Source organism: Protomyctophum parallelum (assembly GCF_964188405.1).
Source record: "Protomyctophum parallelum genome assembly, chromosome: 5".
NCBI lineage: Eukaryota > Metazoa > Chordata > Actinopteri > Myctophiformes > Myctophidae > Protomyctophum > Protomyctophum parallelum.
In genome coordinates, this window is record NC_139702.1 from 47,452,236 (window position 1) to 47,479,637 (window position 27,402).

The 27,402-nt window shown below is 40.7% G+C and overlaps 3 protein-coding genes and 1 long non-coding RNA gene across 5 annotated transcripts in view; 2 read left to right on the forward strand and 2 right to left on the reverse strand.

The window, feature by feature from the left end:
- Nucleotides 1-2,416: 2,416 nt before the first annotated feature.
- On the reverse strand, nt 2,417-3,484 carry LOC310858407 (neuropeptide Y receptor type 2-like; the record flags this gene model as incomplete). Its single annotated transcript, XM_083764515.1, has 1 exon — nt 2,417-3,484. One exon carries the CDS (start codon nt 3,482-3,484, stop codon nt 2,417-2,419), a length of 1,068 nt encoding a protein of 355 aa, XP_083620641.1.
- Nucleotides 3,485-5,150: 1,666 nt separating this feature from the next.
- LOC310858862 (von Willebrand factor A domain-containing protein 7-like) overlaps nt 5,151-27,402 on the forward strand; it is a 43,699-nt gene continuing 21,447 nt past the window's right edge. Inside the window, exon 1 of one of the 2 annotated variants that reach the window (XM_083765155.1) lies at nt 5,151-5,275. In XM_083765155.1, the coding sequence (XP_083621281.1) occupies nt 5,206-5,275 (70 nt within the window). In that variant the 5' untranslated portion in view covers nt 5,151-5,205. Of the gene's footprint in view, nt 5,276-25,389; nt 25,503-27,402 lie in introns of those variants that run through there. The other variant, XM_083765156.1, reaches the window with a different exon arrangement.
- On the reverse strand, nt 14,842-16,292 carry LOC310859170 (GPI-linked NAD(P)(+)--arginine ADP-ribosyltransferase 1-like; the record flags this gene model as incomplete). The annotated part of the gene is made up of 2 exons (XM_083765569.1): nt 14,842-15,729; nt 16,257-16,292. 2 exons carry the CDS (start codon nt 16,290-16,292, stop codon nt 14,842-14,844), a joined length of 924 nt encoding a protein of 307 aa, XP_083621695.1.
- LOC310859147 lies at nt 17,373-18,692 on the forward strand. Its single transcript, XR_014569277.1, has 3 exons — nt 17,373-17,552; nt 17,846-17,978; nt 18,107-18,692. It is a non-coding gene; the product is annotated as an uncharacterized lncRNA (long non-coding RNA).

Genomic DNA, 27,402 nt, shown 5'->3' on the forward strand with positions numbered 1-27,402 from the left:
ATTAATTATATTAACCATAGCATTGCAAACACAAATATGAAAGGCTGTGTAATTCATTATCAGGTTCCTTTGTGATGATAATTTTTGTTTTAACAAGCTTTGCTTTCTAACGATAATCTTGTGATTTGCTTTATGCAAATTTTCTCATATTAAAAGCAAAAGTTGGTGAATTCTCACCATAAAGTGCAACTCTGCCTGTCTGTGATGAACCCACTCTCCCTTGCTCACTCTTCCAAATTATGGATATTCTTGCATATTTTATGTAGATTATGTAGATATAATTGCATTGAATTTAATGACCATTAAAGGGATAGTTCAGAATATTTTTCTTAAGCTGTATGAAATACTTGCCAATTTGCCATAGTGGTTGCAACTGAATTAATTGATTGCCCGAGTCCCGTGGTGGGAGTTCTACTCTGGTTTTGGTGAAATATGAAGTAGATCCGGTCATTTTGTGGGTGGCACTGGGGTCACTTAAAAGTTAATTAATTCACAAAACTAGCGTAATTTGTATTGTTGACCTATTTCTAAAATATTATTTTATAAATAGGTATTTGTACCCCTCTATCACACGGAACTATGTTTTTTGTGTCCATATCACTACGCCCAAAAAATATTGAACGAAAGTTGCGCTAATAATTTAGAAATAGGTCAACAATATAAATTACGCTAGCTTTGTGGATTAATTTACTTTTAATGCAGTGCCCCCCACAAAATGACCGGAACTACTTAATATTCACCAAAACCAGAGCAGAACTCCCACCATGGGACTCGGGCAATCAATTAATAGTTGCAATCACTATATTAATGGCAAATTCTGAACTATCCCTTTAAACTGAGAAAAAGAAATTCCTGTTGCATTGACAGGACTCTGTCAGCAGGGGGAGCTAGAGCATCAGTACTCTTTTTCCATCAGTCCTCTCAGGTTAGTCTTGTCAGGTCATAAGTTTGAATCTTGGAAACTATGGATATTGAGCATTGACCTTCATTAAGTCGAGGCCACAACATACACATTCCCATGGTTTTTAAACCACACAATCAGGTATAATGCACCTATTCTTTGCTTTACTCCTAAATCTACATGTAAAAAAACCCCCACTTAAAACATAACTCAAAATCACCTAATTTAATTGAAATGCAATTCTGCAGTTGGTGTTCTCAATTATATTTGTGTATGAGTGTGTGTGTGTGTGTGTGGGGGGGGGGGGGAGACAAGCAACAGGTAGGACTATCGACTGTTCAGTCAGTCGACTGAACACAGGAGAGAAATGGTGATTAGAAGGCTGGCTGTGAACGATGACAAGTGAGGGACTCCTCTCATCTGTCTAACAAGGCAGCCTATTTTGGGTATCCTGTATAAATCATTATTAGACCTGACAGCAGACAGATCCCACCATGACTTATAGCGCTCAATTGTCCCACTGTGCAGAAGCAAATATTAATGTTTAATGTTCAGATTTATAGCAACATTTGCATCACATACGGATTGAACATTTTGGTTCTTGTTAAATCACAATTTAGCATCCATCGACAAATAGATAGGTTGGTGGGCGTGTAGGTAGGTAGATATCGGTATTGATGGATGGATAGATAGATAGATAGATAGATAGATAGATAGATAGATAGATAGATAGATAGATAGATAGATAGTCTTCCCCTTTCAGTAGAGGTCATCTGTGTAGTAGGAACTACTGCACCAAGTTCTTCAGATGCACACCTATAGTTGTAAGTCTATACAACTCAGTGACCGTCACAGGCGACTGACTGAGGGGGCGGGAGGGCCCTCACACTTTTTCTTGCTAAGAAACAAAGCTGTCCCGTGTCGCGGACTCCAAAGGGATGTTTTAGAACCGACAAAACTTTGATCTGTGTGCTCATATCCTAAAATGTAAACATAACGTGCCTGCATGCGTTGACCCTGATGAAGGCGCATGCAGGCCAAAACGCATTGATCATTTTTTAACCCTTGTTTTTAATCTTCATGAAATAAAGGATTTTTCTACTATACACAGAGCTGCCTTGGACCCTCTTTAAAGTTTGCCACTTTTAACTTCTTACCTCCTTCCACATTGATTTTGACTCATTCAAGGAACTTTTAAAGAACTTATAAACTTATAAAGAACTTGTATGTGCTGTGCCTGCATGCATATTGTTAAACAGGTTCAAAGTGAAAGTGTCCCACTTGATTATACTATAGAAATAGACTGATGTGCGAGGTTCCATACAGTACTGCAACATAGCACTTTACCAAAATGTATAAATTATTTGACTGTAACACTTAATCTGAATGTGTACAGATTATTCCTCGCACCCTGACAAAGAATTTACCCGCTTTCTTTTCATGTTCAAATGTCCCAGTGTCCCAAACATACTTTATACATTTGTCACAAATTATCCTTACTGGTCTTATCGGTTTTTAGACTTTAGTGGCTGTGAAATCTGTGTTTTTGTCATCTTGTGCCTGTCGGCTCGAGATGCTGCCTAGCCTCCAGCTGGGCTGCTCGCACTTACACACAGACAGGAAGGCCGTTCTGTAGCTGCTGTTCATCCATCCGTACAGGATGGGGTTTACACATGTTGAACACATGGCCATGATGTGGAATGCAGTGAAAAGCAACTTGAAGTATTTCATGTCGAGGACGTTTCTGTCGATGTCGATGACGAGCTGAAAGGCGTGCAGTGGCAACCAGCTTATGGCGAACACCGCCACCACCGTCACCAGCATCTTGGTGGTCTTTTTCTTGCGCCGGTGACGGTCGTTCCGCCCAACGGGGCTCACGTGGTTCCTCAACTTATTCCAGATGCGGATGTAGGCGAAGGAGTTGATGGCCAGAGGCAGGCAGTACTGAAGCAGGAGCATGGTGATGCTGTAGATGGTCCCGTCTTCCCTGTCACTTCCTGGCCACTTCTCAGTACACACCTGGATAGACTGCCCCGGTGACAGCTCAAAGGTCCCGTATTCCCTGAAGATGGCTAGCGGACTGGCCAGAAGGGCACTGGTGGCCCATGTGAGGACGATGACCACGACACATACGTTTTTGGACATCTTGGTCTCGAGGTGGTAGACGATACATCTGTGACGATCCAGGGCGATAACATTCAGCGTGATGGTGGACACATGCACAGCCATGCCTTGGGCACAGGGCAGCAGGAAGCACAGCACCCGGCCAAACTTCCACTCCCCGTACAGAGTGTAGACCAGTGTGAACGGCAAACCCAGAGTGTTCACCAGCAAGTCGGCTACGGCCAGGTTCACAATGAAATAGTTGGTGACAGTCCTTAATGTTTTAAACTTGTAGACGACATACATCACCAGGGAGTTTCCCATGACTCCAAATAATATGATTGAGCTGTATGCAAGAATGAGGACGACTTGAACACCAACCAATTGTGTGCTGTCCTCTAGTTCTAAATAGCCTTCGCCACAAAATGGGATTAGGACTGAGCAGTTGGAGGAATTGGCCACAAGTATAGAGTCTTCCATTTCAGTCCAGGTTCAGTTAACATGCAGTATCCATCGGTGACAGGTTCCATAAGTTGCACAATCTAGACCTATGGATATATGAACACAGAAGGCATATCCCCTTGTTTCTACTTGGTAAAATCAATTAATCATACTGTATACAACATTTAAATTAGAGACTCTCAATACAAACCATAAAATGTCAAATCAACATTAAAAGCAACATAGTTCAAGATCATAGAGGAAAATGTGAGTACCGAATATGACAAGTATTGAACATAAAAACTATAACATGAAGCTGAAATATCGGCTTAACACTGCCCATGGGGACATGGAGACTTTGTCCTTACCTGTATCAGTATTGTTATAGCTATCTCAGTCTGGATCGATTGCTACCGGAAACAATTTTCTCTGTATAGTAGATTTGTCTCTTGTTTTGTTTAGTTTAGTTTAGTTTAGTTTTTTGTTTGTTTTTCACGTTTTTTGTATAATATTATTATTGTTATTATGCTAAACTGTGTTGCATTCTATGTATGTGGGTTTGTATGTGGGGAGGGGGGAGGGCTGTGGACGGGTGTTCTGTGTATTTTGTGAAAAATTGAAAATAAAAACAGAATATTAAAAAAAAACACTGCCCATGGGGACACATTTCTTTTATAACAAAAATATCATAGGCTATTATATTTTATATTATATTTTCCACAGTGATTTGATCTAAATGTTTTCCCAATGGGGGAAAAAAACAAATACATGAGATAAAGACAAGAATTGCATAAATATCGAGAGCTACTTCAGAAATAGGCTATAGGCTACTGAGGGAAAAGGTATCAAATTGACATTGAAGAGAACCATGCATGGATTTCTCCCAGTAGCAGCAGTTGATAAATACATGGATTCCACATGGTTCCCTCCTATGACTCCAGCAGTGACTTCTTTGTAATAACATGAGGCTGTAATTTTAAATATTATTCATAAATGTATAAAAACAGCCATCTGTAATATGGACAGCAAAGATAGGCTACTCCCTATACTCCCCCGACTGTATCATATTTATGGATTCATGTAACTATATTATTTTGGTTAATTCTACTTTAACCAAAAGTAGAATTAAGACTACTTTTCACCTGTTTTTGACAAACTCATATTCAGCAATCAAAGTCCTATTATGGTATGGCTATTTTATTAGCCAGTTAAGTAGCTAGATTTGTCAAGAAACTTCAGAAAATGATCAAAATATGACATAGGCCTAGCCTATTGCAGTTTAATGTGTAAAATGTAGACCATTTTCCAAACTCACCTCAAAACCCACCTGTTTAGGCAGGCATATGGCTAACCTCTGTTGTCTTCTGCTGCAAGCTAGCCTACCTTAGTTAAGTTTTGCTTTAAACTGTGTTTGTATAAACTGTTTTAACCTGTTGTACGGCGACCTTGAGTGCCCTGAAAGGCGCCATATAAATAAAAGGTATTATTATTATTATTACCTATAGGTCTAAAAAAATTAACGCAATTAGGGTTAGTTTATATGATTTTAAATAAGATATTTTAATTAAGCATCTAAAAACGTGTTTCTATTGGCCAGACTAATAATGCACTTACCTCATCATACCCAGCTGCCACATAGAGAGAGAGAGAGTCCCGCGGTCGCTTTGCGTTCTTGATCTATTTTAGTGTGGTTCCTCGTACACAAGTCCGTGATTTTCAGGCAATAACCCGACCAAATTAAACAAGTCCCCGGGTAATGAATGATCGATGGCATCAACGGAGTCTGGACTTGTGCGCAGTGCAGCCTCCCGAGTTTGGAAACTTGGAAAGGTAGGCTCCAGGCTGCATGTGTTGACCTGACCAGCGTGAGACAGATGAGATGAAGCTGAGAGGGGGCGTTCCGGGACAAAATATCCCACATCTAAGCCTTGGATCAAGAATAAGACATAAGACTATCATAGAATTTTATCGAGTCTGACTTTTACTTTCGTAAACAAGTCAGACCCGATGATGATAGTCTTGATGATAGATTATTTTCCAATGTTTCTTTCTGTCTTTCTTTCTTTTAATAGCAGAATAGCTCTACAGTAGGCTAGCTATCAGGGTAAATTGGTGTGAATTTGCCTACAGTCAGGTGGGAAATTGGCAATTGCTGATTTTAATACAGTTCAGTTGGTGATTCATTTGGCACAGATGACCTTCATATCTTGGGTCATGACCTAATATTTATTGGTATTTGTTTCAAAAAGCTTTAGGCATATTTAGATAGTAAAATGCAATGTGACATAGGCCTATAGCTCTGTTTACACAATGCTGCAGGCCTACAGTCTCCAACTGTACATACATATAGGCCTACTGCCCATTTTTATTATATTTTGACACTTTGAGAATTTGAGAATGTAAATGTTTTCTCATCTCCATTTTGAATTTCATTTCATTTAATTGATTTCCCTCTGATGTTCTTATCTAGTCTAGGCCACTATAAGCTAAATACAAAGCGACATTAACAATACTGACTGAGAGGATAATTGCGACCACATAGGAGCCTATATCTAACAGGTAACATGTTGCTGATTCATATCAACCTGTTAAGCATAATAATGGCTGCTAATTGGGCTAATTTGATATCCAGCATGTGGCCCTTGGAAATTGAGTTAATCCACCAGGCACCCAGCCCCACTGGTAAACACCCCACTTCATCTCTGGTATAAATGCCAAAGATTGTATATTACAGAGAGCAGGAAACACTTGTCTAATAAACACAATTTAGCCGTAAATGACATTACGGCTCAAATGTTTAATGAGAGTAAAACAGAGGTCATAGTTTTTGGACGTGCAGGGACACCAGGGATTTCTCCATACAGTATATTGTATTATACTTTGGTTGTTGCGACCGTAGCGTAGGTCGCAGATTACTATGAAAACCTGCAAAACCAGTCAGTCCGTCAGTCTTGCTGTTCTGACATTCCAGATGTTGATCCTTCCCCACCCGTCCTTCCTCTTCGTCGTCTCCCTTTTCACTGATACCTGTCCATTCAAACTCTAGACGGGCCCACTCTCCGACGAAAATGAAAGCTTGGGTACAGAGGCTAGGCCCGCCCCAAAGTTATTAGTGCAGCCGCACCCGGCAGCCGTTCTCAACCATCTCAAGTGGCCCGAAAATGAAGGCCCGGCCCTACCTAGGCCCTAACTGGGCCCTAACTGGGCTGGCCTTACTAATTGGCACACCTTTTTCGCCCTATCCAGCCTGAAAAAGTCAATTAAAACGAAAGAAAAAAAGGTCCATGGCCCTCAGTGCTTCTCGCGTCTTACTGGTTTTATGTTTCTTAGTTTGTAAAGTGTTTTTATTTTATTCTATTGTGTGTGTGTATAAATATATAAGAAGAAGTCAGATACAGTGGCGAATTCTTCTTATAACTGTAAGGGGTTATCCAGTGTGTCAGGGTGGTGACTCTGTCTCTCACCCCGTTGTCGTGCGGTGCTATGTCATGTGATTTGAGCCTCTGCCTATGTAAATTGTGCAGCCTTTTATGGCAATAACCAACATGTGGGTTATTGGAGCATCTCAGTTGCCAACACTGTAATCATTCAAGATAGATCTTGGGTTGCCAGTTTGCCAAAACTGTGGTTGTACTGTCTGGGACAGTGGGAAGCTCCCAGTGCTGATGAAAAAGAACATTCATGCTCAATAAATAAGAAAGACACCAAATTTCAATGATAGCATCTTCTGTGAACAAGCTCTACAGTATGTAAATATAATACACTGTATATGTGAGTCAAGTAACACCATCACTAGTATCGGTAACAAGTACTGATGCAAACAAATTGGTGGTACAGGGTTATGTAGAGTTTGAAGAGATGAGTTTTCAGATAGCGGCAGAAGATGGGAAGGGGCCAGGAGGGAGCAGGGTCAGGACTGGAGTCATCTTGCAGTTGTGTCTGGGAGCTGATGGAAATGTGTGGAGGGAGTGTAGGGCTGGATCATATCCTGAAGGTAAGAGGGTGTCATGCCCTTACTTGGTCACCTTCTAGGTCACCGCCAGTGTTTTGAATTGGTTGTGAGCAGCAGGAATGAGCTGGCCAGAGACACATGGAGGGCCTGGTCCAGGCCAGGGGACCAGGTGACAGTGGGTTCTTGAAGGAAGATGAGAGGATTGCTCATTCACATCCCTTGCTCTAATATCTCTTATATCCCTTCTGTTACAATATATTTCTGAAACTGCATCAGGAATGGATAATGTAATCTAAATATACAAGGTAACCTTTTGCCCTGTGTTTTGATCCTGCCATGTCTGTGAAGTCTTAGCCTTGGTACCCAGACTTTTATTTCCGTGCATTCGGCTAGTGACGTCTTTGAATGGTGCAGCAGCCTGAGGCCTACATGGGACATATTTATTTGGAACCATGCCTATGGCATTTAATCCGCAGTAAATAAAGGAAATGAAGCAAACAATGTGGCGGGTGAGGAGCTGAACACAGTTGGAGACGGATAAGGCATATTTTATGCAGCGGAAAGATGTCCCGTTACCGTGGATAGACGTGGTCGAATGAGGAGTATGGAGCCCTGATCGAAATGAGGACGAGTAGATTAATCAATTGCTTAAGAAAACACATAAAAACACTGCAGTGTATTATAGCCTACAGAATATTCTGTCTGTCTGTCTGTCTGTCTGTCTGTCTGTCTGTCTGTCTGTCTGTCTGTCTGTCTGTCTGTCTGTCTGTCTGTCTGTCTGTCTGTCTGTCTGTCTGTCTGTGCGTGCCGTAAACATGGAGTGCTGTCACTGTGTGGGGACTGGAGAGTAGGGACTTTCATCTTGATAAACTTGTAAACATTTTGCGCTGCTGTCTGATATATCAGTGCGCTCAGCGCTGTGCCTCCATGCCCAAAAGAACAGTGCGTGGCTGCGTGCGTATAGTGAGAGAGCGAGATAGAGAGAGAGAGGGGGGGTCCAGTCCCAGACGGCACACATGCACGTTATGAGTATAATTTTATCACCATAGATTTCACTGTGTAGGCTAGTTTATGAATGGAACACATTGATAAAGGTCCCCCCTGCTGCGTTTCCAATTGCTGCGGATGACAGTGTGAAGGCAAACCGCAGCAAATGAAATATGCAAGAATCCCAATTTCTCCGTCCATTCGCATTGAGTCTACCGAAGTATTAGGTGGGAATGTGACCCGTGACCCAGGGGTCTTGTGAATCTAAACAGATCATCACAATCTGTATAACTTCACCTAGTAATCATTTGGAAATTTGCATTCAAGCAATGATAAAACAGTTTCAGCACTTCAGTAGAATCCATTTAGCTTAGTATAACCTAATGCATGCGCTTGCTCAAAGCCAATGCTAATGGTCTGAGCTGCCTGGTTTCTCTGCCTCTCAATTCATCACAATTACTGCCGTCGCTGCTGTGTCATATTTACCTTTCACTTTGAATAGAGTGCAGCCCACAGATGCAGTTTGTCTATTCTAAACTTGCCAGGGAGTTTGCAGACACCATCACGCCTCAGGTGGTATAATTGTAAGTGTTCACATTTGTAGATTAATTGTTAACAGTTGTGCTAGTTAGAAGATGTAGTCATTGTACTTTGTGGAAAAAGGATAAGGTGCCACCTTTGTTAGGCGTGTTACTTTGATATACACCCTCACAGTGAAGTCCCCAGTGTTAACAACACACATTTAATTTCGCACTCAAAAGCTGTGATCAATTATTTAATGAATCTATTAATTTAGAATTTACATGCACGCACGCACGCACGCACACATACATACCATACTACAATATTGTACAATATTGAAGGGTATGGCCTGGTCAGCCTGCAATGACATGTCATGCATAAGATCTGGTCATCCCAGCTTAGTAAGATGTTAAAAGGGGCGACTGTGGCTCAGGAGGTAGAGCAGGTCGTCCAATGATCCATGGGTCGGCGGTTCGAATCCCAGCTCCTCCTGTCTACATGTTGAAGTGTCCTTGGGCAAGACACTGAACCCCAAATTGCTCTCGATGTGTTGGTTGGTACCTTGCATGGCTTCTGCCGTAATCGGTGTATGAATGGGTGAATGTAATGCACAATCTATGTAAAGCGCCTTGGATAAAGGCGCTATATAAATGCACCATTTACCATTTTAAAAGTTTAAATATTTAGGACGACCGTCGAGCCGATTCTACTCTATGGCTCTGAGACATAGACACTTTAAAAGAAACTAGAGAAATGGTTGGATGGCACTTACACCCGCCTTCTAATGAGAGCACAAAATCTGTCTTGGAAGAGCCACCCATCGACTAATCTAATAAACGGCAACCTTCCCCGTGTTTCTTCACTAGTCCGATCCAGAAGAACACAGTTTGCCGGCCACTGCGACAGAGCTGGGTGATGTCATCGCTAGGGACACAGGCGTCAGTAAGCAGGAACTGGGGATGGCAATGAAGGACCGGGAAGTCTGGCGTGTTATTGTGAAATCCACGATATCGACAGCGGTCGAAAAATGATGACAATATTAAATTAAAATATATTATTGCATATTACGCGTTGTAATGGTAAAACAACTTTTACCATTACATAATTTCTCTGTGATTTAACTATATGACATTCACCAATGCTGAACATTTCAGGATTGCCACCAGTGAGTGCACTTTACTGGAATGCCACAAGAGGGCAACCCTTTCCTTCATTGTTGGTTAGAGTTGATGAGTAGCCTTTTACTGGATGTGTATGGTACAGTGTGTATAGTATAGTAGTAGTATAGTAGTGTGTAGTGTGCTTTTACTTGCCCGTCACTCTGAGCTCTGATATCTGTGTTGAGCCCAAGTCTTTCTTCAATCCATACACCATGCCTCTCTCCAGGAATAGCTCCTTGACTGTGACAGAACAGCAGTGGTCCTTTATTATCCTTTATTGGTTTTTCACAGAGTTTTGATCGCCATCCTGGAACTGTTTCCGACAGCTAATTATGCCTCTGTAGGAGAAATCATGATATCAGCATGACTTCCTTGAAGCTGCAGTAAGGAAGTAAGGAGTAAGGAGTAAGATTTTAGTAAATTAAGTAAATAACAGAAAAAGAATAGGAATACTGTATAAGGCCAGGTAATTGTGAGCAATGTTGTGGATGCTGTGATGAGACCTGAAACACACAGTAATACTGCTCAGACCAGTTAGAAGTAACAATAGTAATAATTCTTCCTTTTTCATCTTAACTTTACATTTGTCCTTGTTAGCACTTTTAACAAGTTCACACCACAGATCAGCATCAGGGCTGCATAGATATGGGCCAATGGGCCTTCAGCCAGAAGGGGGTCTCCACCTCCAACTCCTGTTTGCCCCACTTTTTATGATTTATTGTGAATCAGACCAGGCACCCTATGAATCCTACAACTGGAATATAGGAAAACAAATACAGGAATTCAATTGTATGTGTTGTGTTGATTGATTGATTTAATTTGCTGGTGGAGTATTTACAGTAGTCATCATGGATAAGCCATTATCTTTGACATGAGTGAGCAGATTGTACTGTACTTTTGGATCATGAACTGCCTTTTCTGATCATATTGATATGTAAAGTGGTGTTTTTGACTCCTTGGTGCTCTCCATGGTGCTGATCATCTGTTATTGCAAACTAACTTCATCGCTTATGCCTCTACTGTTGTCAACTTTTCATGCTTGATGATGATCCTATATTATCCAAAATAATTTAAAATCGGAAAGTATAGGAATTTGTTTTTCCTAGAGTTTCTATCTCAGTCTACTGTATGTGTGTTGGGAGTGCATGTTAGTGAGAGCATGAGTTTATGCATTTTCAGTGTAGCATTTCCGGTCTTAACAAGGCAACAAGAACAATCCCACAACTCACACTGATTTATTCATTTCATTAGTTATTTTTTTTTAGTTAGTGCCTTACCCTAATATAAATGCACCGCATCTCTGTGTGTACGTGTGTACGTACGTCTGTAATCCATATACAGTAACTCGAGAACCGTTCGCCCCACCGCCTTCAAATTTGCAACACGTGTTCCAAACTACCACAGATGGTGCCCGGTGTCAAGACCGTCGGACCACCGCTTGTCCAGAAACAGCACAAAAGCCTCTGCCCGGGCTCTGGACACTTGGACAGGCCCCCCGCCCAGGCTCTGGACATCTCCATATATGGAGCTGGCCTGTTCTGACATCACAATGGTGTTCTGACATCTGCATATACCCCATATTTGGGCATGCCTGACAAATAACTTCATATATGGGCATAAAAGGGACACCGCTCTACTGCACATATGTTTGAACTTGTACTCATATGTGGACTCCCTTTTACATGACAGTTATACAAAGCGTTTGACTCCATCCACATGGGATTGGAAGGATGCTAGACATACATACCTGTACTCAGGCAATATGGGGCACCAAAGAAGCTTGTGAAAACTGACTGTGTCCTACGCATGGTCACCATACAGTATCTGATGGCAGTGTTGGAAATGTTTCTCAAAAACGATTACTAGATACTTTAAAAAGGTAAAATTAATACTTTACATATATTTATTACTTACCAAAAGTAACTATTTACTTATTACTTTAAGCCTACTTTACTTTTTCTTTCTCGTCCCCAGTAATTGCATATTTTGGATAATGTACAGACAAGTGCACATCGTTTCTGTATCGGCACTAGTCTAGATCTAGACCGGATTATCAGCCTGCAAAGGAACTCGATCCCAACCCAGACTCTACCATGTACCATTATAAATAAACACTCAAGCCCACAGTGCCACCAAGGCTCGTGAAGATAATGAGTTACTTTTGGAAAATAGTAACACATTAGTAATATTATTACTCAAAATGTGAAAGTAATTTATATTACTAGTTACTGGAAAAGGTAATATTACTATACTTTAGTAGTTTAGTTACTTTCCAACACTGTTCGACGGTAACATCTTGACAGGAGTTGTGTTTTTCAAAAATCCACCTGTTGGTGGCGCTATAACCAATGTGAAAAGGGTGGAATATATTCCTCAGCCTAGTAGGAACGTCTGTGAAAGATTTCATGTAATTTGCCCGCTGCATTCATGATTTGAGGCTTTTTGTTCAAAACGGGCCAATCCTGCAAACTTTGAAAGCCAATGTTAGCCAATGAGGAAGGAATATGAAATATCGGACAGATCCGTCTTAACACATGACTATAGAGATACTGTGTAACGATTTGTAGGATCTTTGGACAGAATCTATTCTGGAGGAGTAATATAAAAAAAGAATCTGGAAGATTTGGGGCAGAGGTACATCGTTGGCATCCAGGGAGTGTGTTTGCAAAATTTGGCATCGATCGGCAGACGGATGGACGCACGCATACACACACTGACGGAGTGCAAAACATTTTTCAAAACATCTTTCTCCCCATGCCTTCGGCTATTGTGCAGCCTCGCCATTCTCAGGGCTCTGAAAAAGTATACCTTTGTTTCAAAAAGCACCAATGAAGTGTGTTTTTATTACTGTAGTGGGTATTAACTTATAACTTTTATAAGTAAAGTAGCTACGGCTAGTTTCTTGAAAAAGAACAATGTTGTACATCTGTTTGTTTCCACAAATACAAATTTGAATGGGCGTAATTCAACCCTACAGTCATGAAACGTATTTACACAATATTACATCTCAATAATTCCCTCTAATCTTTCAATGGAATAACATTCAATCCCCCCCCTCCAAACCTTCATTGGCCTCAGCTATGAGGGAATGAAAGTCAGCGTGTGTTATAATTAAGCTGGTGTCATCAGCAAAAAGTATTGGAAACAACCTGGAGCAAACAGAAGGTAAATCATTAAAGGACATATAACATCAAATGACACTTATTATTATTATATATTTTTTCTTTTTTCTATCCCCACAAATAATGAACAATCAGGCTTTCTTATCATTTATGGAAATTGCTCTCAGGAACAGCTCAACTGATTTGGTCATATGCGTGATTTAATCAGTTTCACCCTACTTTCAGTTCCAAATTTTAATTTCCACTTTGTTTACAATGTCCGTCATTGTTGATTGTCTGAACTGTCATGGAATGGAAACAAGCCTGGGTTTATTTAACATCAGTATTATAATGACTCAAATAATTATTTGGTGTAAAAAAAAAGAAGAAAACTTTTGAATAAAAACAAAAAAAAGATAAAATAATTGCATATCAGTTCCCCCACCACCTCGGGACATTGTGGGCAGAAAAGAAATGCCCTGGCCTGGATATATCAGAGAGGTGATTGAGGCTCAAACCATTAGAAATACGTTTGAGGGACATAGACAATATGATAAAATAAAATGCATGTTATAGCTACTTTAATATAGATATGAAATAACAAAGGACCCAAAATCGACCCCTGAGGGACTCCAGACAATACAGTTGCCCTGCCTGATACTATACCATTTACTGAAACATATTGTTCGTGATCAAATACATACCTCTGAAGCCATTTAAAAATGTGTCCTTGAGACCCATAGTACGTTTCTTTAGAAGTATATCATAATTGACTGTATCAAAGGACTTTGATAAGTCCATGCAGATTATACCCAAGGCAAACTCATTCTTATCTCTGGCTTTATAAATATGATCAACAAGTTGCAGTAAAGCCATGTAAACCGTACTGGTGTTCATAAAGGATTTTCTGATTTTCTAGATGTGAAGAAATATAGCTTTCCTAAGACCTTTAAAAACAGGGCAACATTGATATTGGGCGATAGTTTGTAAAATAGCCAGGGTCCCCAGATTTAAAAAGATGAATTATTTTATGTCCTCTTCGATGTCTCCCTTTTCACTGATACCTGTCCATTCAAACTGAACGAACAAGTTATTAGTGCAGCTGCGTCCAGTTCTCAACAGGCCCGAAAATTAAGGCTACCTATCTACCTGGCCCTACCTGGGCCCTCATCAAACCCAGTAGACTCAAGACACTGCCCCCACTGCCACCCTTATATGTCTCCATATATGGAGCTGACCTGTTCTGACATTCCATATGTTGATCTGACCTCATCAAATCCTGTACACTCAAGACACGCTCCATATATGTCCAGTACAGAATTCCTTTCATTATTAAGTAAGCCAATTCCCAATTCCTGTAGGGTCAGAGGGACATTTGAAAAGTTTATACTGGAGTGCCACTGAGGTGAGGCGGCTGCTTTTCAGTAAACACCTGAGGTCACCCTTGCAAAGACAGACTGGACTTGCCCCTGTCACCTGTCCCAATGACGTCATCATGAAGAGAACCCCTTGCTAATGCTTCAGCACAGGATCATTGACCAACCAGAATATCTGCGAGGAGCTATACAGTAGCTAAAATGACCTGTGAAATGTTTCACTGCCATCTGTATTATTTTAATGGATCGACTAACACACAGTGCCATCTCCAGTGAAATCCTGATACTATGGAGCAGCTTATGAGTTCATTGACCAAAGGACTACAATAATCATCAGCAGCAGCAGTGCTCCCAGCACCACAGCCACAAATATCTTCTGCCTCCGTCTTATGAGCACTGCAGAGCTTAAAGCCAGCAGCACCAAGCCTGTCAATGTGATCACCAGACTGGCCCCATCCTGGCTCCTGGAGATATTTTTCAAGGTACTTGCACCAAATTTACAATTTAACGTGCTCCTTGGCATTTTGGTACTCCGGAGTGTGTAGACCACTCTACACCACTGGTCGCCTGAGTGACGAATAGCAGCGACATTGAAAACCTCGTAAGGAGGAATGAGCACCTGCCCCTCTCGGTCTATGGCTGAGTAATGTGTTATGTCAGCTCCGAAACAAGTATAGATCTCAAAGCAAGAAACACTACCGAAAGAATCCAGCAATTCCGTGCTTGAAGAAGTCAAGATGAAGCTACCAAAGCGCATGTTTTTGTCCAGAACATTCTGATTAAAGGAAGCGTTACTCCTGTGATAGCTGGTAATGCACGGTGTTCGATTTGCCCTGAGTACTAGGATTGCATCAGAGAGGTAGAAGTAGAGATAGTGGTACTTAAATCCATACGTCCCATACTTGTGCCTCTTTGTTTTCACGGCTTCGTTGAAGTCATCCTGGAGATCTTGGAGTTCATCGTCAGTGTGCATGTATATCGCCGTGGCGTGGTCATCTTCCAAATCCTTGTGGGCAGGTTTATTTGCTTTTTGTTCAGCTAGAGCCCAAGCGTTACTGAAGTTCTTATTGACGTGCCACTCGAATACGCCAAGCTCATGAATCTTAGCTGCCACCTCTGATCGGCATCCATTGTACATGTCATCGATGGAGTCAGTGGCCATATCCAGAGGCAAAGAATCATTCTGCTGCAATTAGAAACAGAACAGAAAATACCACAGTGAAGTGGAAAAAGTAATGTATTATGCAGTTTATTATTTCAACATTATTATTTCATCAAAAACATTGTATCAATAATTCTCCATATTTAATATTTTTATGTTTTTCATTTAATAAATATTAACACAGTTTATTTTATAGTTTATTTTATAATTACATGCCCAATAGAGGGACCCCAGGCTGAATGCGGTTACATGTATTAAGAGCTTGTGACAAATAATAACAAGTTCCTTTTTCCATTTCCTGAAAACTACATTTTTTTCATAAGGTTGTTTCGCCTGCTGTCCGCCACATAATGTCTGACTGTCTGTTAAGGGCTATTGAACTTTCAGCACACGTGTACATGTTTAGTGCAATGCATGTGTGTGGACGTGTAACATAGCTCACCTCAACAGGTTTCTCATGCCACCAGAGTATCAGAAATGGGTCATGATATAATACCAGTGTCGTAACCAGCAAGGCAACAGTCGCAAGCGTTGCCCAGTTTGCCATTGACTTGCTCTTCGTACATTTGTCTCTTGTGCAGCTCCATGTCTGAATGGGAATGAAACAAACCACTATCACAGGTTCTTAGTATCTTAAACTTGGTCGTTTCTTTTTTCATTTCTTCATTCCTGGAATATTTGCAATGAGTCATTGGAATTTTCTGTTGTGAACTAATTGTACATGAAACACACACACACGCACACATGCACGCACACGCACGCACACACACACACACACACACACACACACACACACACACACACACACACACACACACACACACACACACACACACACACACACACACACACACACACACACACACAGTTTGTATTTAGACTTGTGAGGATGTCAAAATAAATGTTTTTCTATTCCCCACATGAACCACACACACACACACACACACACATACACATGGACAGGTGCATGCACACACACATGTTTAGCCACTATTAATGGACATGAACTATAAAAACACACATACGTAGGCTGTTTACATGAATCAAAATACCCTCGAATTTTCCCATTAACACAAACATAATGAATGTGATCTTTACGTTTTTAGGCTTACCTTTTGACAGCCAAATGCAATCATTAGGATGGTGGTATTAGAGATTCTAAACTATGAACTGTTGAAAGCACAGCATTCTACCCAAGTGACAAAGTGTGTCCCAAGTCCAGCCAGGATTTGGGCAACAGGATATACTGGTACGGCAACACAGTATGAGCAAGAGCACTGTGCTGTGCCTTTGACTAACACTAAAGCTGTGAGATCGCTGAACAGCAGCTACAGTATAGTGCAGAACTTTTCTTGCACGTATCATTAAGAAAATCTATATTGTTTGATAAGAATGAATTCAGACTTCAGACCAAAGGCAAGCTCTCTGAAAAAAAAAGAATAACGTGCATGCGTGCGTTTTGGACAAAACATTAACACATATCCATTTGAGTGGTGTGTTGACAGTAAAGGCTAGAGGTGGGGGAAGTAAAACATGCTGCAATAAAGCCTCACTATCTCTAGCTGTCATGGTGTCATTTCACTTTGCATGCAGGAGAAGGCACTGCACATGTGTGGTTACACCAGTACATCCTGTTTGACAGCAAACCACACCAGTAAAACAAACAACAGATACATCCATCTAGTCAACTGGAGCACGCAGTAATAGAGAAACAAACAGAAGAAGAAATTGGCAAAAAATGATTTTCCGTTTTCCGCAAAATGTTCCTGTTGTATAGTTGAGCAGTAGAGGACTTTCTTCACATGGAATACAGCGGTTATAGCAGTCACAATGATGCCGATAACATTGTAAGTTGAATTGTATGTATGATAAATCCTGGTTAAAAACTTTGAGTTATATGCTGTAGGCCTACAAGTATAGGCTAAACATGAACTGATATGTGCCGATATGTGTTGTCATCAAATAATGTGATCTAATAATGAGATCCTATTTTATTATTATCATTATATTAGTGTTCGGTGTGTATTTTATGTGATATATTTCATGTGATATTAAAAAGTCACAAGTGTCATAAACATTTTGATATTTTACTTAAATGTTCATTCTTACGTTTGTCATGGACCCTGTTCACCCTTTCCAGATGTGCTATGCCCTGCTTGGAGAGGCAAGCATGTCAATTAAAAAACGTCCATATCTGTACGATCACCTCACTTCTTCTCTCGGTGGGATCAGGATTATTCATCGTCATATTTCTGATCTTCTGTCCTGAAAAGGTACTTTTTAATATGTTTATAAGATCACAAAAAATGAAAGGGAAAATAGATTATTTAGAACTTTCCTCTTTCTTGACATCATTTAATCTTTTCATTTTTATTTTCACTCAATGTATATCTTGCTGCAGGGCATCTTCAGCAGTACTGGTGACAGCATGCATGATGGTTGCGACTCTGAAGTTGTCAAAATACCCGTCACGCAGGGGTGGGAAGCTGGTACAAATTTGAGTCAAGCATGGAGTATTGCAGGACGAAAAGCAAAGAAACCCGTACACAGTCACATGGAGAGAGAACATTCTACGTCCATATACTTGTACACCAACGCCACAAATCCTCACATAGGCCAAGATATCAAAATGGCCACAAGCACAGCAGACATAAATGTTCACAAGGAAATATTTAACCACCACTCCCTTTATTTTTACCTGAGCAAGGCCATTCAGATCCTGAGACATGATCAAGTGTCCTGCGGTTACACGCACCTCAGAACACAGGCGATTTGGAGTCAGAATGTCTCCAACAAGGACGTACACTTTGGCACCTTCATATTAAACTTTGCAGAGCGGAGCATGGACTTGTCAAGGAGCACTTCCTGTTTTGACATCTACACATGCTTTAGTGCTGACATAACATATTATTCCACCTTAAATCACACGGGGCAAGTGCTGATTCCTCCCTACGAGGCCTTCAAAGTCACCAGCATTAAGACAAATAACCAGCAGTGCAAAGTGCTCTATGCACTTAGAAGTAACATGGATTGTGTTTATGATAGAGATAGGGATACATTGCATCAAATATCTGTACCATATAATGTATCCAAAATGATTCTAGTCACTGTTGTCATCATCGGTGTCATTGTCACAAGTTTCTTGCTAATCATTGTCTTTGTGAAAATGTTGAAAGTTCACAAGAAAAATACAGCCAACAACAGTTCAGACATGGATGTCTATTACAGTTCCATCGGCGTGGAACTGTGAATTTGTGGTTAAGTTGTATTGGCCAACTTTAGTCTTCAAACTTAACTTTGTACTGGCTAGGGCGCTTGGATTGCACAGGAGTAAAGTGCCTGTCTCAGGGTTTAAATCCACTGTGGTGCATCTGGATTGGCCGAGTGTCTATCGATACAAACACAATAAGGTTGTGTTTGAGGGAGGTGGCAGACTCCTACAGGCTGGGGCGTTGCCTGTCAGCAGGGGCTGTTGGACAGGAGGAGTAGGACCGAAGCACTTACATCCTTCTGAGGGACATAGTGAGGGCTCCTCACTGGCAGTGTTGCACAAAACAGTGGCAAGACAGAAATGTTTGGGTAGCATTAATTGGCATAATAACTACCGTAAATTAGGAGAAAAAAGGGGTGAAAATAATTGGCTGTAAGTGATATGTTTTGTTTATACAAAACGTGTTTTTGTTAAAAACGTCAAAGCTATATTGTGATAGTATTAATATAAGTTATCTATGCATTGTGTCCCTTACCAATGAGCTGGAGAGTTACTGAGCAAACACTCAAAAGGTGATTGTGAAATGGGAATTCTCCAATTTGACACATGTTTACCAGTGATAGACCTTTTCATATGGTTTCAAAATAATGTGAAAGATGTGAACTGACCTACTGACCTACTACTATTGTATAATCACACCACTGTACTATTTGCACAGTGTTAATAAAGTATTCAATCAATGAGGTTAGTTTGGTTATTTAACTTATTTGTTTCCTTGTGTTTTTGTACCCCTTCCCCAGCCTGCCAATTCCATATGACACTTTCAAATAAGCATGCAGTTAATTCATATTAATAGCAGTTATATACTGTCTGATCAAAATAAAAACTCAACATGATACAATGGTAGGCGACCCTCCCTCCAATGAACATGCACTATATGACTAAATGCATAGGATATAAAGACTGTAGGTCCTCCACTTCGATTTTCTGCTCACTGGGATGTTTATGCGATTACATCATAGGCCTACTGGCAATTAATGCTTGAAATGTTTCATTTGATTTGCAAAATGTGAAAATGTGATGAACACTTTGTTGACCTCAGTCCTCCAGTCTTCCTTGAAGAGCGCCCTCTGCTGAGGATATATTTATATTACAACCTGTAATCTCCTGTGTGAGGTCAGGGGAGAGAAATGGAACCACAAAAGGTAAACAGCTTGAATAGTTAAAATGGCCAGTCTACAAGCTCACAACGTGTCAATGTAGATTGGCTATTTGAACTATTCAAAAATGTTTTTCAAAATAGTAAAAGAAAAGGCAAAGAAGTTTAGGGATAAGGGGTTTAGCGTGACGAAAATGGAGCCCTAAGACTTCTCAAATAAGGAGCTCCTTGTTCACGATATAACATATATTGTTACACTTGTTTCAACCTCATATTCCTCCTGTTGATTGTGATCACCAAATGCTACAGTAGTTGATAAACAACAGCATATCCACTCTGGTAATTAGGTGAAGAAAAAATGAAAATTGCATTTTCATTGCATTATTTTTATTATTATTGCAAGGGAATTTATTTATATATCATAAATATATACACCTACAAGGTTTCTGCCTCACAGCGGTGCTGGACCCACTGAAAAAATTGGCCATTCGTTTTTCCCATAGATATTTACAAAAATATTTATATAAATTATTTTAAGCCTAATCAAGCCATCCAGGATCCTGATGACTCATGACCATAAAACCTTTGATTCTGTGAAGAAGGAAAAAAAAGAAATACGCCAAACAAATGGTGTTTATTAAATGTAGTAGGCCTATATCAAATAATTAAATATTCAAGTAGCCAATTTTTTTCACAGAATCATTTATGGTCATGATTATTACGATCCTGTATGGCTTGATTCTAGGCTTAGAATAATTTATATAAATATTTTTGTAAATCTCTATTGGAAAAATGAATATAGGTTATACAGTATGCATCCGACTCTTCCGCGTTCAGCTTGGGCCGCCACTCTGCTTCCGGTCAGCAGCCGACTCATTCATTGTGAATGTATGGTCGTGATTTTGTAGGAATAAATAAAGTTGAGTTCTTTAAACCACTATTCCATTTGATGGCGTGGTTTTTCATAGTCTGTATTATTTGTGTGTCGACATTGACATGATGACATGAGTTAAAACGTCCTAAATCTCCTTCCACGGGAAACGCTTGCCCCCGCGGCAAATGGAAGCCTTGCGCAAGCTTCATTTTCCATCCACCAGATGTCTAAAAACCAGGAAGAGACGCCTGTCGCTCGCGGCTTTTGGCATCTTTGTGACGCCAAAGTGTGCCTGCGTTGTCTGTGTGTGTGTGTGTGTGTGTGTGTGTGTGTGTGTGTGTGTGTGTGTGTGCTACAGCTGCGCCCTCTGGTGGCGGGCGGGTGGTGTCACAGCGGGACCGACAGACACACAGACACACACACACACACACACACACACTCACACAGACATGATCTGCAGGGTCTCATAATTAGTGCTCAGTGCATTCGCAATTAATGGCTGCCACAATGCAATTCCAATGGGAGTCACATGGTTCGACCAAACATTTGTGTTTGATTGCTGATTGCCAGGCTTTTTATGGCAAGTATTTTGTTCTCCATTGAATAAGCAATATTTTCTCACATGTTGCTCTTGAACATTTGTTGAACATAAATTATGTGTAAATGTGTTAAATTAATCTTAAAACATAAATCATTTTTGCCTAATGCCCGATCGTGTTTTTCAATAAATGTAGGCCTAAAACACAAACATGCATGCACGCAAGCACACACACACACACACACACACACACACACACTGTCACACACAGCGAGAGCTTATAATTAATTGTGTCGCTACTCCAAAATACCTTTGTGAAGGCGTCACTGCTCAAAAGTCAACAAACCATATTAGCACTGTGGTTAGTGTAAAGATAAAGGTAAATATGTCAGCCAAGTAGGCCTACGTATCTCCCTCACATAAACAATGCAATTCTTTCTCCTTGAACACTATACACAAGTTCGTCTTTACTCTGTGCACAACTTGAGAGTGGGTTTTGTGTATTCAAAATATGCGGTGGAACTGGATGGTGGAATATTTTAGCATCACTCAGATGGTAAATATATGAACACACTGAGCTCATGTTGCCACACAAAAGATGACTTCTACAGGGAGATAGACAGGGATGTTTTCGTAGGACTTAAAATGTGACAGGCACTGATCAAAATAATTAACAACAGTTTTAAGGTCACTAAATACTAAATAGCTAAGCTGTGAATTACTGTGTTTGGAGAGGCTATGCGCCAGTGATGAATGATTAGTAGCCTATATTTGATTTCATAATTTTCATTGGCTATTGTCCAAATTGTTTCTGGCAGTGGTTACTACTGAGGTCCTTTGTTTGGAACCTACAAATGTGTTGGCAGAACAAAACTAAAGCAGTTAACTAAAGATGACAAACACTGACTCATTGTATTATGTTGGTGGAGTTCAATTTGCCTTGAACTATTAGCTCCCATGGAAAAGGCCTGACCTAAACATCCCGAGCGGCAAGGACGGAGTTCTCCGTTCAATTAATTAGTAACGCCCAGTGCTCAGAACGGAGATTGATAAAAGGACGGAGATTTATTGATATCAAAACCGATCGCATCGCTTCACAGGCTGGGAGCGTCATTCGATGTTATTTCCCAGTGGGACGTCATCAAACCCCCCCCCCCCCCATTTTAGCCGATGAGACCGAAAATCTTAAAACGTGAATAACTCTTGATCCGTCCAATTCTAAGCAAAGATTATGTGTTAGACGGCCCATCGCGGTCCCGTCGATAGTCGCGTTAGAATGAATCATACCTCCCGTTGTTGTCGATCACCTCTGGAGTGTTTTGGCTACACCAAGCAACTGGTCCGTCGCTAAATGTGCTCCGCTGCTATAAATCGCTGGGCGCTCAGATTTAATGGATTAAATAACCCCGGGCGTTTGGTATGTTTTTAATTAATTGTTCACTTGAATATGGCAACTTTAACAGCAATGTTATCATAACTTTATTTTTTAAATCTGACTTTGTCATGTTACCACTATTTTACAATACAGACAGGTTCATCAGTTAATACATTGGTTCAGTACAGCCCATGATTTAATAGTTCAAGGTGACATTGACAAACAAAAATCGTCGCCGGCTTCCATTGAAAATGAATGGTAGACCGTACTTTTGTATCTGACCGTGTGAACGCAGCATAAGGTGAACTGAACCTGAACTGTAGCCTCTCTTGCTAATCCTTTCTTTCACTGTCTCTTTCTTTCTGACTAAACATGCATTGTGCAACCCCTGCGACACCTGCCTGTACCACAGGTGACCATGCAAGGTTATACATAGGTCATCTCGCACCAGTTATGATTATTATTTGGAAGCCACATATTTTCAGAAGTCAACATCTGCCCTTTGTTTCATCAATAACAAATATAAAAATGTTTAGAATGTTTTTATGTCCTTACTACTGTACATTATCTGCCAAAAGTTGCCTGAACCCAATCTCAATTGTACCCGTGTCAGAGTACCCGTTCCACCCATCTGTGACTGTCTGTGTCCCTTTTATGCAGAGTATTTCACCCATCTGTATGCTTCCCTTTTATGCCGATATATGGAGATTTCTGTATCTGTCTCTCAGAGTCCCTTAATTCCCTTAAAATATGGAGTTCTGTGTCAGGCACGCCCAAATGAAGTGTGTTGCCTAATCGCAATGTGACGTCATGGAATTTGCAGGTGAGGCTCATTAGACCCACTGGCAGAGCCTGACCAGAGCCTTTTGTGGTGGTTCCGGACAACCATGTATCCAACCGACTCGACACCGGGCACTGCATTGGTGGTGTGGAACGCATGTGTCAAATTTGAAGTCTGTAAGGCGAACTGTTTTCGATTTATGTGGATTACTGATGTACAGACGTATATACACAACAGAGACCTGGCACATTTATAAATAGATAGCTCCTTATCCAAAGTAGTTTACAAACTACATTGCATTCACACATTCACACAGCAGAGGAAGCCATGGAAGCACCCACCTGCTCAGTGTTCACTGGGAGCAGTTAACGGTTCAGTGTCTGAACGGTTGAATTCAGTGTCACATCCATTTAACTGATTCCCAAGCAGCCGATCTAACTCCTGAGCCACTGCCACCCCCAGCACTGGCTCATGATTTCTCACGAGTGTTTCTTCATGGCTGAATTGTCATGTGAAGGATAGGCGTGGGAGAGACCTGGGAGAGACAACCGGACGTGTCAATCATGATGACTATGTGATACCTGAGGACAGAGACTCGGGGGTGTGACTGTGATGTGAGTTTTCACGTACTGTATGCATATGTATGTGTGTCACTGCACCACCCGATAACGGGGAAACATATGCAGTTGGTGGTGAGAACGCATGCCCAACGCATCATGGGAGATGAGTTTCTCTCTGTCCAGGAATTGTATGAGAGGTGGTGCGTTGTCAAAGCTCAGCGTATCAAGAAGAACAATGTCCTCATCATGCAGCCACAACCTGTTCATGCTACTACTGTGACAACGGCCACCTGGCAACTATGCCGTAGTACCCCTGACTTAAAATGTTACGTTCCTGTGTTTATCAACGGTATCTCGGTTCTGACAGCTTTACTTTTTGGAAACGATACTGCGAAAAGGGTTTTCGCCACTGTTTGTGCACGGCTCGACCCCATTTAGACCTTTGCAGGGATATCCTGCCACTGAACCTCATCTATAGATATTGAGGTTCCAAACGGAGCTAGCCAGGCCCAGGGTATTGGCTGACATTTGTAAACAATTCACAGTGAAAGTATGGAAACCATTGCTTGTGTCGTGAACAATTATAGATCAGGATTAAGCAATTACACGTGTGTCGTAAACCTCAGATCGTGTCACGGAAGTAAGTATTTAAGTATAGTCATGTAACTTTGATCCACTGTGAGAGTCAGGGAGTGACATGCAGCCATGGTCCACTGGGGGCCAGGAATCAAACTGAAGTACTCGCTGTCAGACATCAGATTCCATTTGGTATGCGCCTAACCACTCAGCTATTGACGCCCCTGAGCTGTATGATGGTACAGACAACAGTGTGATCAGTTTTGAAAAGTTGAGCTTAGTATGAGAACATTTAATAATCCATTTGTAAAAATAAATAAAAAAGTCTCTGGCCTTGTGTAATGCAAAGTGCCCACAGTGCACTAAAAAAACTGAACAAAGCAGATTCACGTGAAGAATTCAAACTTTCCCACACAGGCACACACCTGAACACACACACACACACACACACACACACACACACACACACACACACACACACACACACACAAAGAGATCGGAATTCTTTTTCATCACCATGCCTAAGTGGTGAAGTGTCCTCTTATCATCCAAGCAAGGTGTAACCAATCACGTATAAAAGGGCACATGACCACCTGTATACTCATTCTCTCTTTGTCTCACATGTGACATAACTCAGTGTAAGAGATTTGACATTGAAAAGTACACATTGGTTCATAGAAATTACTCATTCTCTCAGGAACTGGATTACTAGGAAAGTATAAGGTAAGACAAGAGTGTTAAATAACTTTTACAGTCTAGTTGTCAAGGTGATTGTCAGGGTTGTACAACATACGTTTTTATTATTTTACAATAATTGAATCATATGGTGTGTAACTTTCCGTACTTGGCAGTTTAGGGTAAAGAAAGTGGTTTGAGAGCCTCTAAGTGATCTATTCAAGTCTTAAAAACTCTATTGTTTGGGGAAATTAGAGGCACCAATTTCCTACTGAAGGAAATTGGTGCCTCTAATTTCCCCAAACAATAGAGTTGCAGTGGCTTGCTACGTATATCAACCTACTCTCATCTAGTCTTCTCTCGATTAGTTGTAGTACTTATTCTGCTGTGCTGGTGCCTCTTTTTAATCCATCATAAACTTTCACACCACTCTCTCTCTCTCTCTCTCTCTCTCTCTCTCTCTCTCTTTCACTTTCTGTTGAGAGAAGCAACAGGTGTTGTCACTTAAGTGTCTCTCATTAATTTGTTAAACTTGACAGGATTATGACCCTCTGTGAATGTTATATTATGCTTCGGTGGCATCCACCCACCTGTGAATCCACCTGTGCAAAACAAACAAAACAAAAAAAACAGAAGAGCCAGACAAATTGGGCAGTGGAAGTAGTCTTCATTAGAGGACATTTCTGAGGACGGAACTGTGTTCAGCTTTTGGTATCCCAAACTAGCCGGGTTATTGCTCTGCAATTTGCGCACATGAAAAAGTATCTCTCTCCCTCTCCGCATTATGGGGTCATGCACGCATATGTTATTCCTCAATTTATGCGTAGGAGTTGAGTCAGATCTACAGTACCGGCATAACTAGATGCTATAAAAATGTTCAAAGGCAAGTATGGCAGACTCTACACCAAAATTAACGACGACAGTGGTGAAGTTATAGTGGGTGTGGATGGTCCTGGTCCCTTATTACCTTATTATTACCCTTATTACCTTTTCTGTCTCCAACTTCACTCTATTAACTCATTTAGGACTGAGGCTGTCTAAAAACGCATCCTAAATACTGAACTACGTTTTCAGAAAATGTTCAAATATTAATTAAATGTTTTCAAAAATGTTATGCTTCTAATAATATTACTACAATTAGTATATTATACTGTATAGCAACAAGAACCCCAAAAGGGGTTCCTATCCTGACTACTGTGGGTGGAGAAGGGGAGTACTCCTTATGGGAGCAGTGCCATTGTGCCAGCTAGCTAGGGTTAAAGGGTAAGACCACTTCTGCAGAGGTTTGGGTTGTGTAGTTACCTTGTGCCATGATGTAACTCCAAATGTGGACAAATGCAAAAATAATTGCTACAGTGATTAGAAATTGATAATTCAAAATATGGTCCTCATTGACTTACATGCTGAAACAGCTCTCAAAGTCACTCTTTTAGTACATAAACAAACACAAACTAAGTTGATTCAGACAATGTAGAGCATCACCAAAACTCACGTTTTTTTTTTTTTTTTTTTTTTTTAAGATATTTTTTTGCGGGTTACGCCTTTTATTGATTTTTGAAGGGACAGACAGTAGGCTGACAGGAAACGGGAGAGAGATGGGGGGATGACATGCAGTAAAGGCCGTGTCGGGTCCGGGAGTCGAACCCGCGGCACACTGCGACTGGATGTTTTATTTATTTTTTATAAAAATGTTAACTTGATTTTACTATTTGAAGATCTGGATACGGATCCACGGATCCAGTCCGGGTTTTCTTCCTACTAAAGATGGACAAATCAACAGGACGTTAACATTCTTATAAAAAATTAAACCACATGAGTTTTGGTGATGCTCTATTGTCTGAATCAACTTTGTGTTTGTTTCTGTACTAAAAGAGTGACTTTGAGAGCTGTACAATGTAAGTCAATTAAAATGAGGACCATATTGAATTATCAATTTCTAATCACTGGA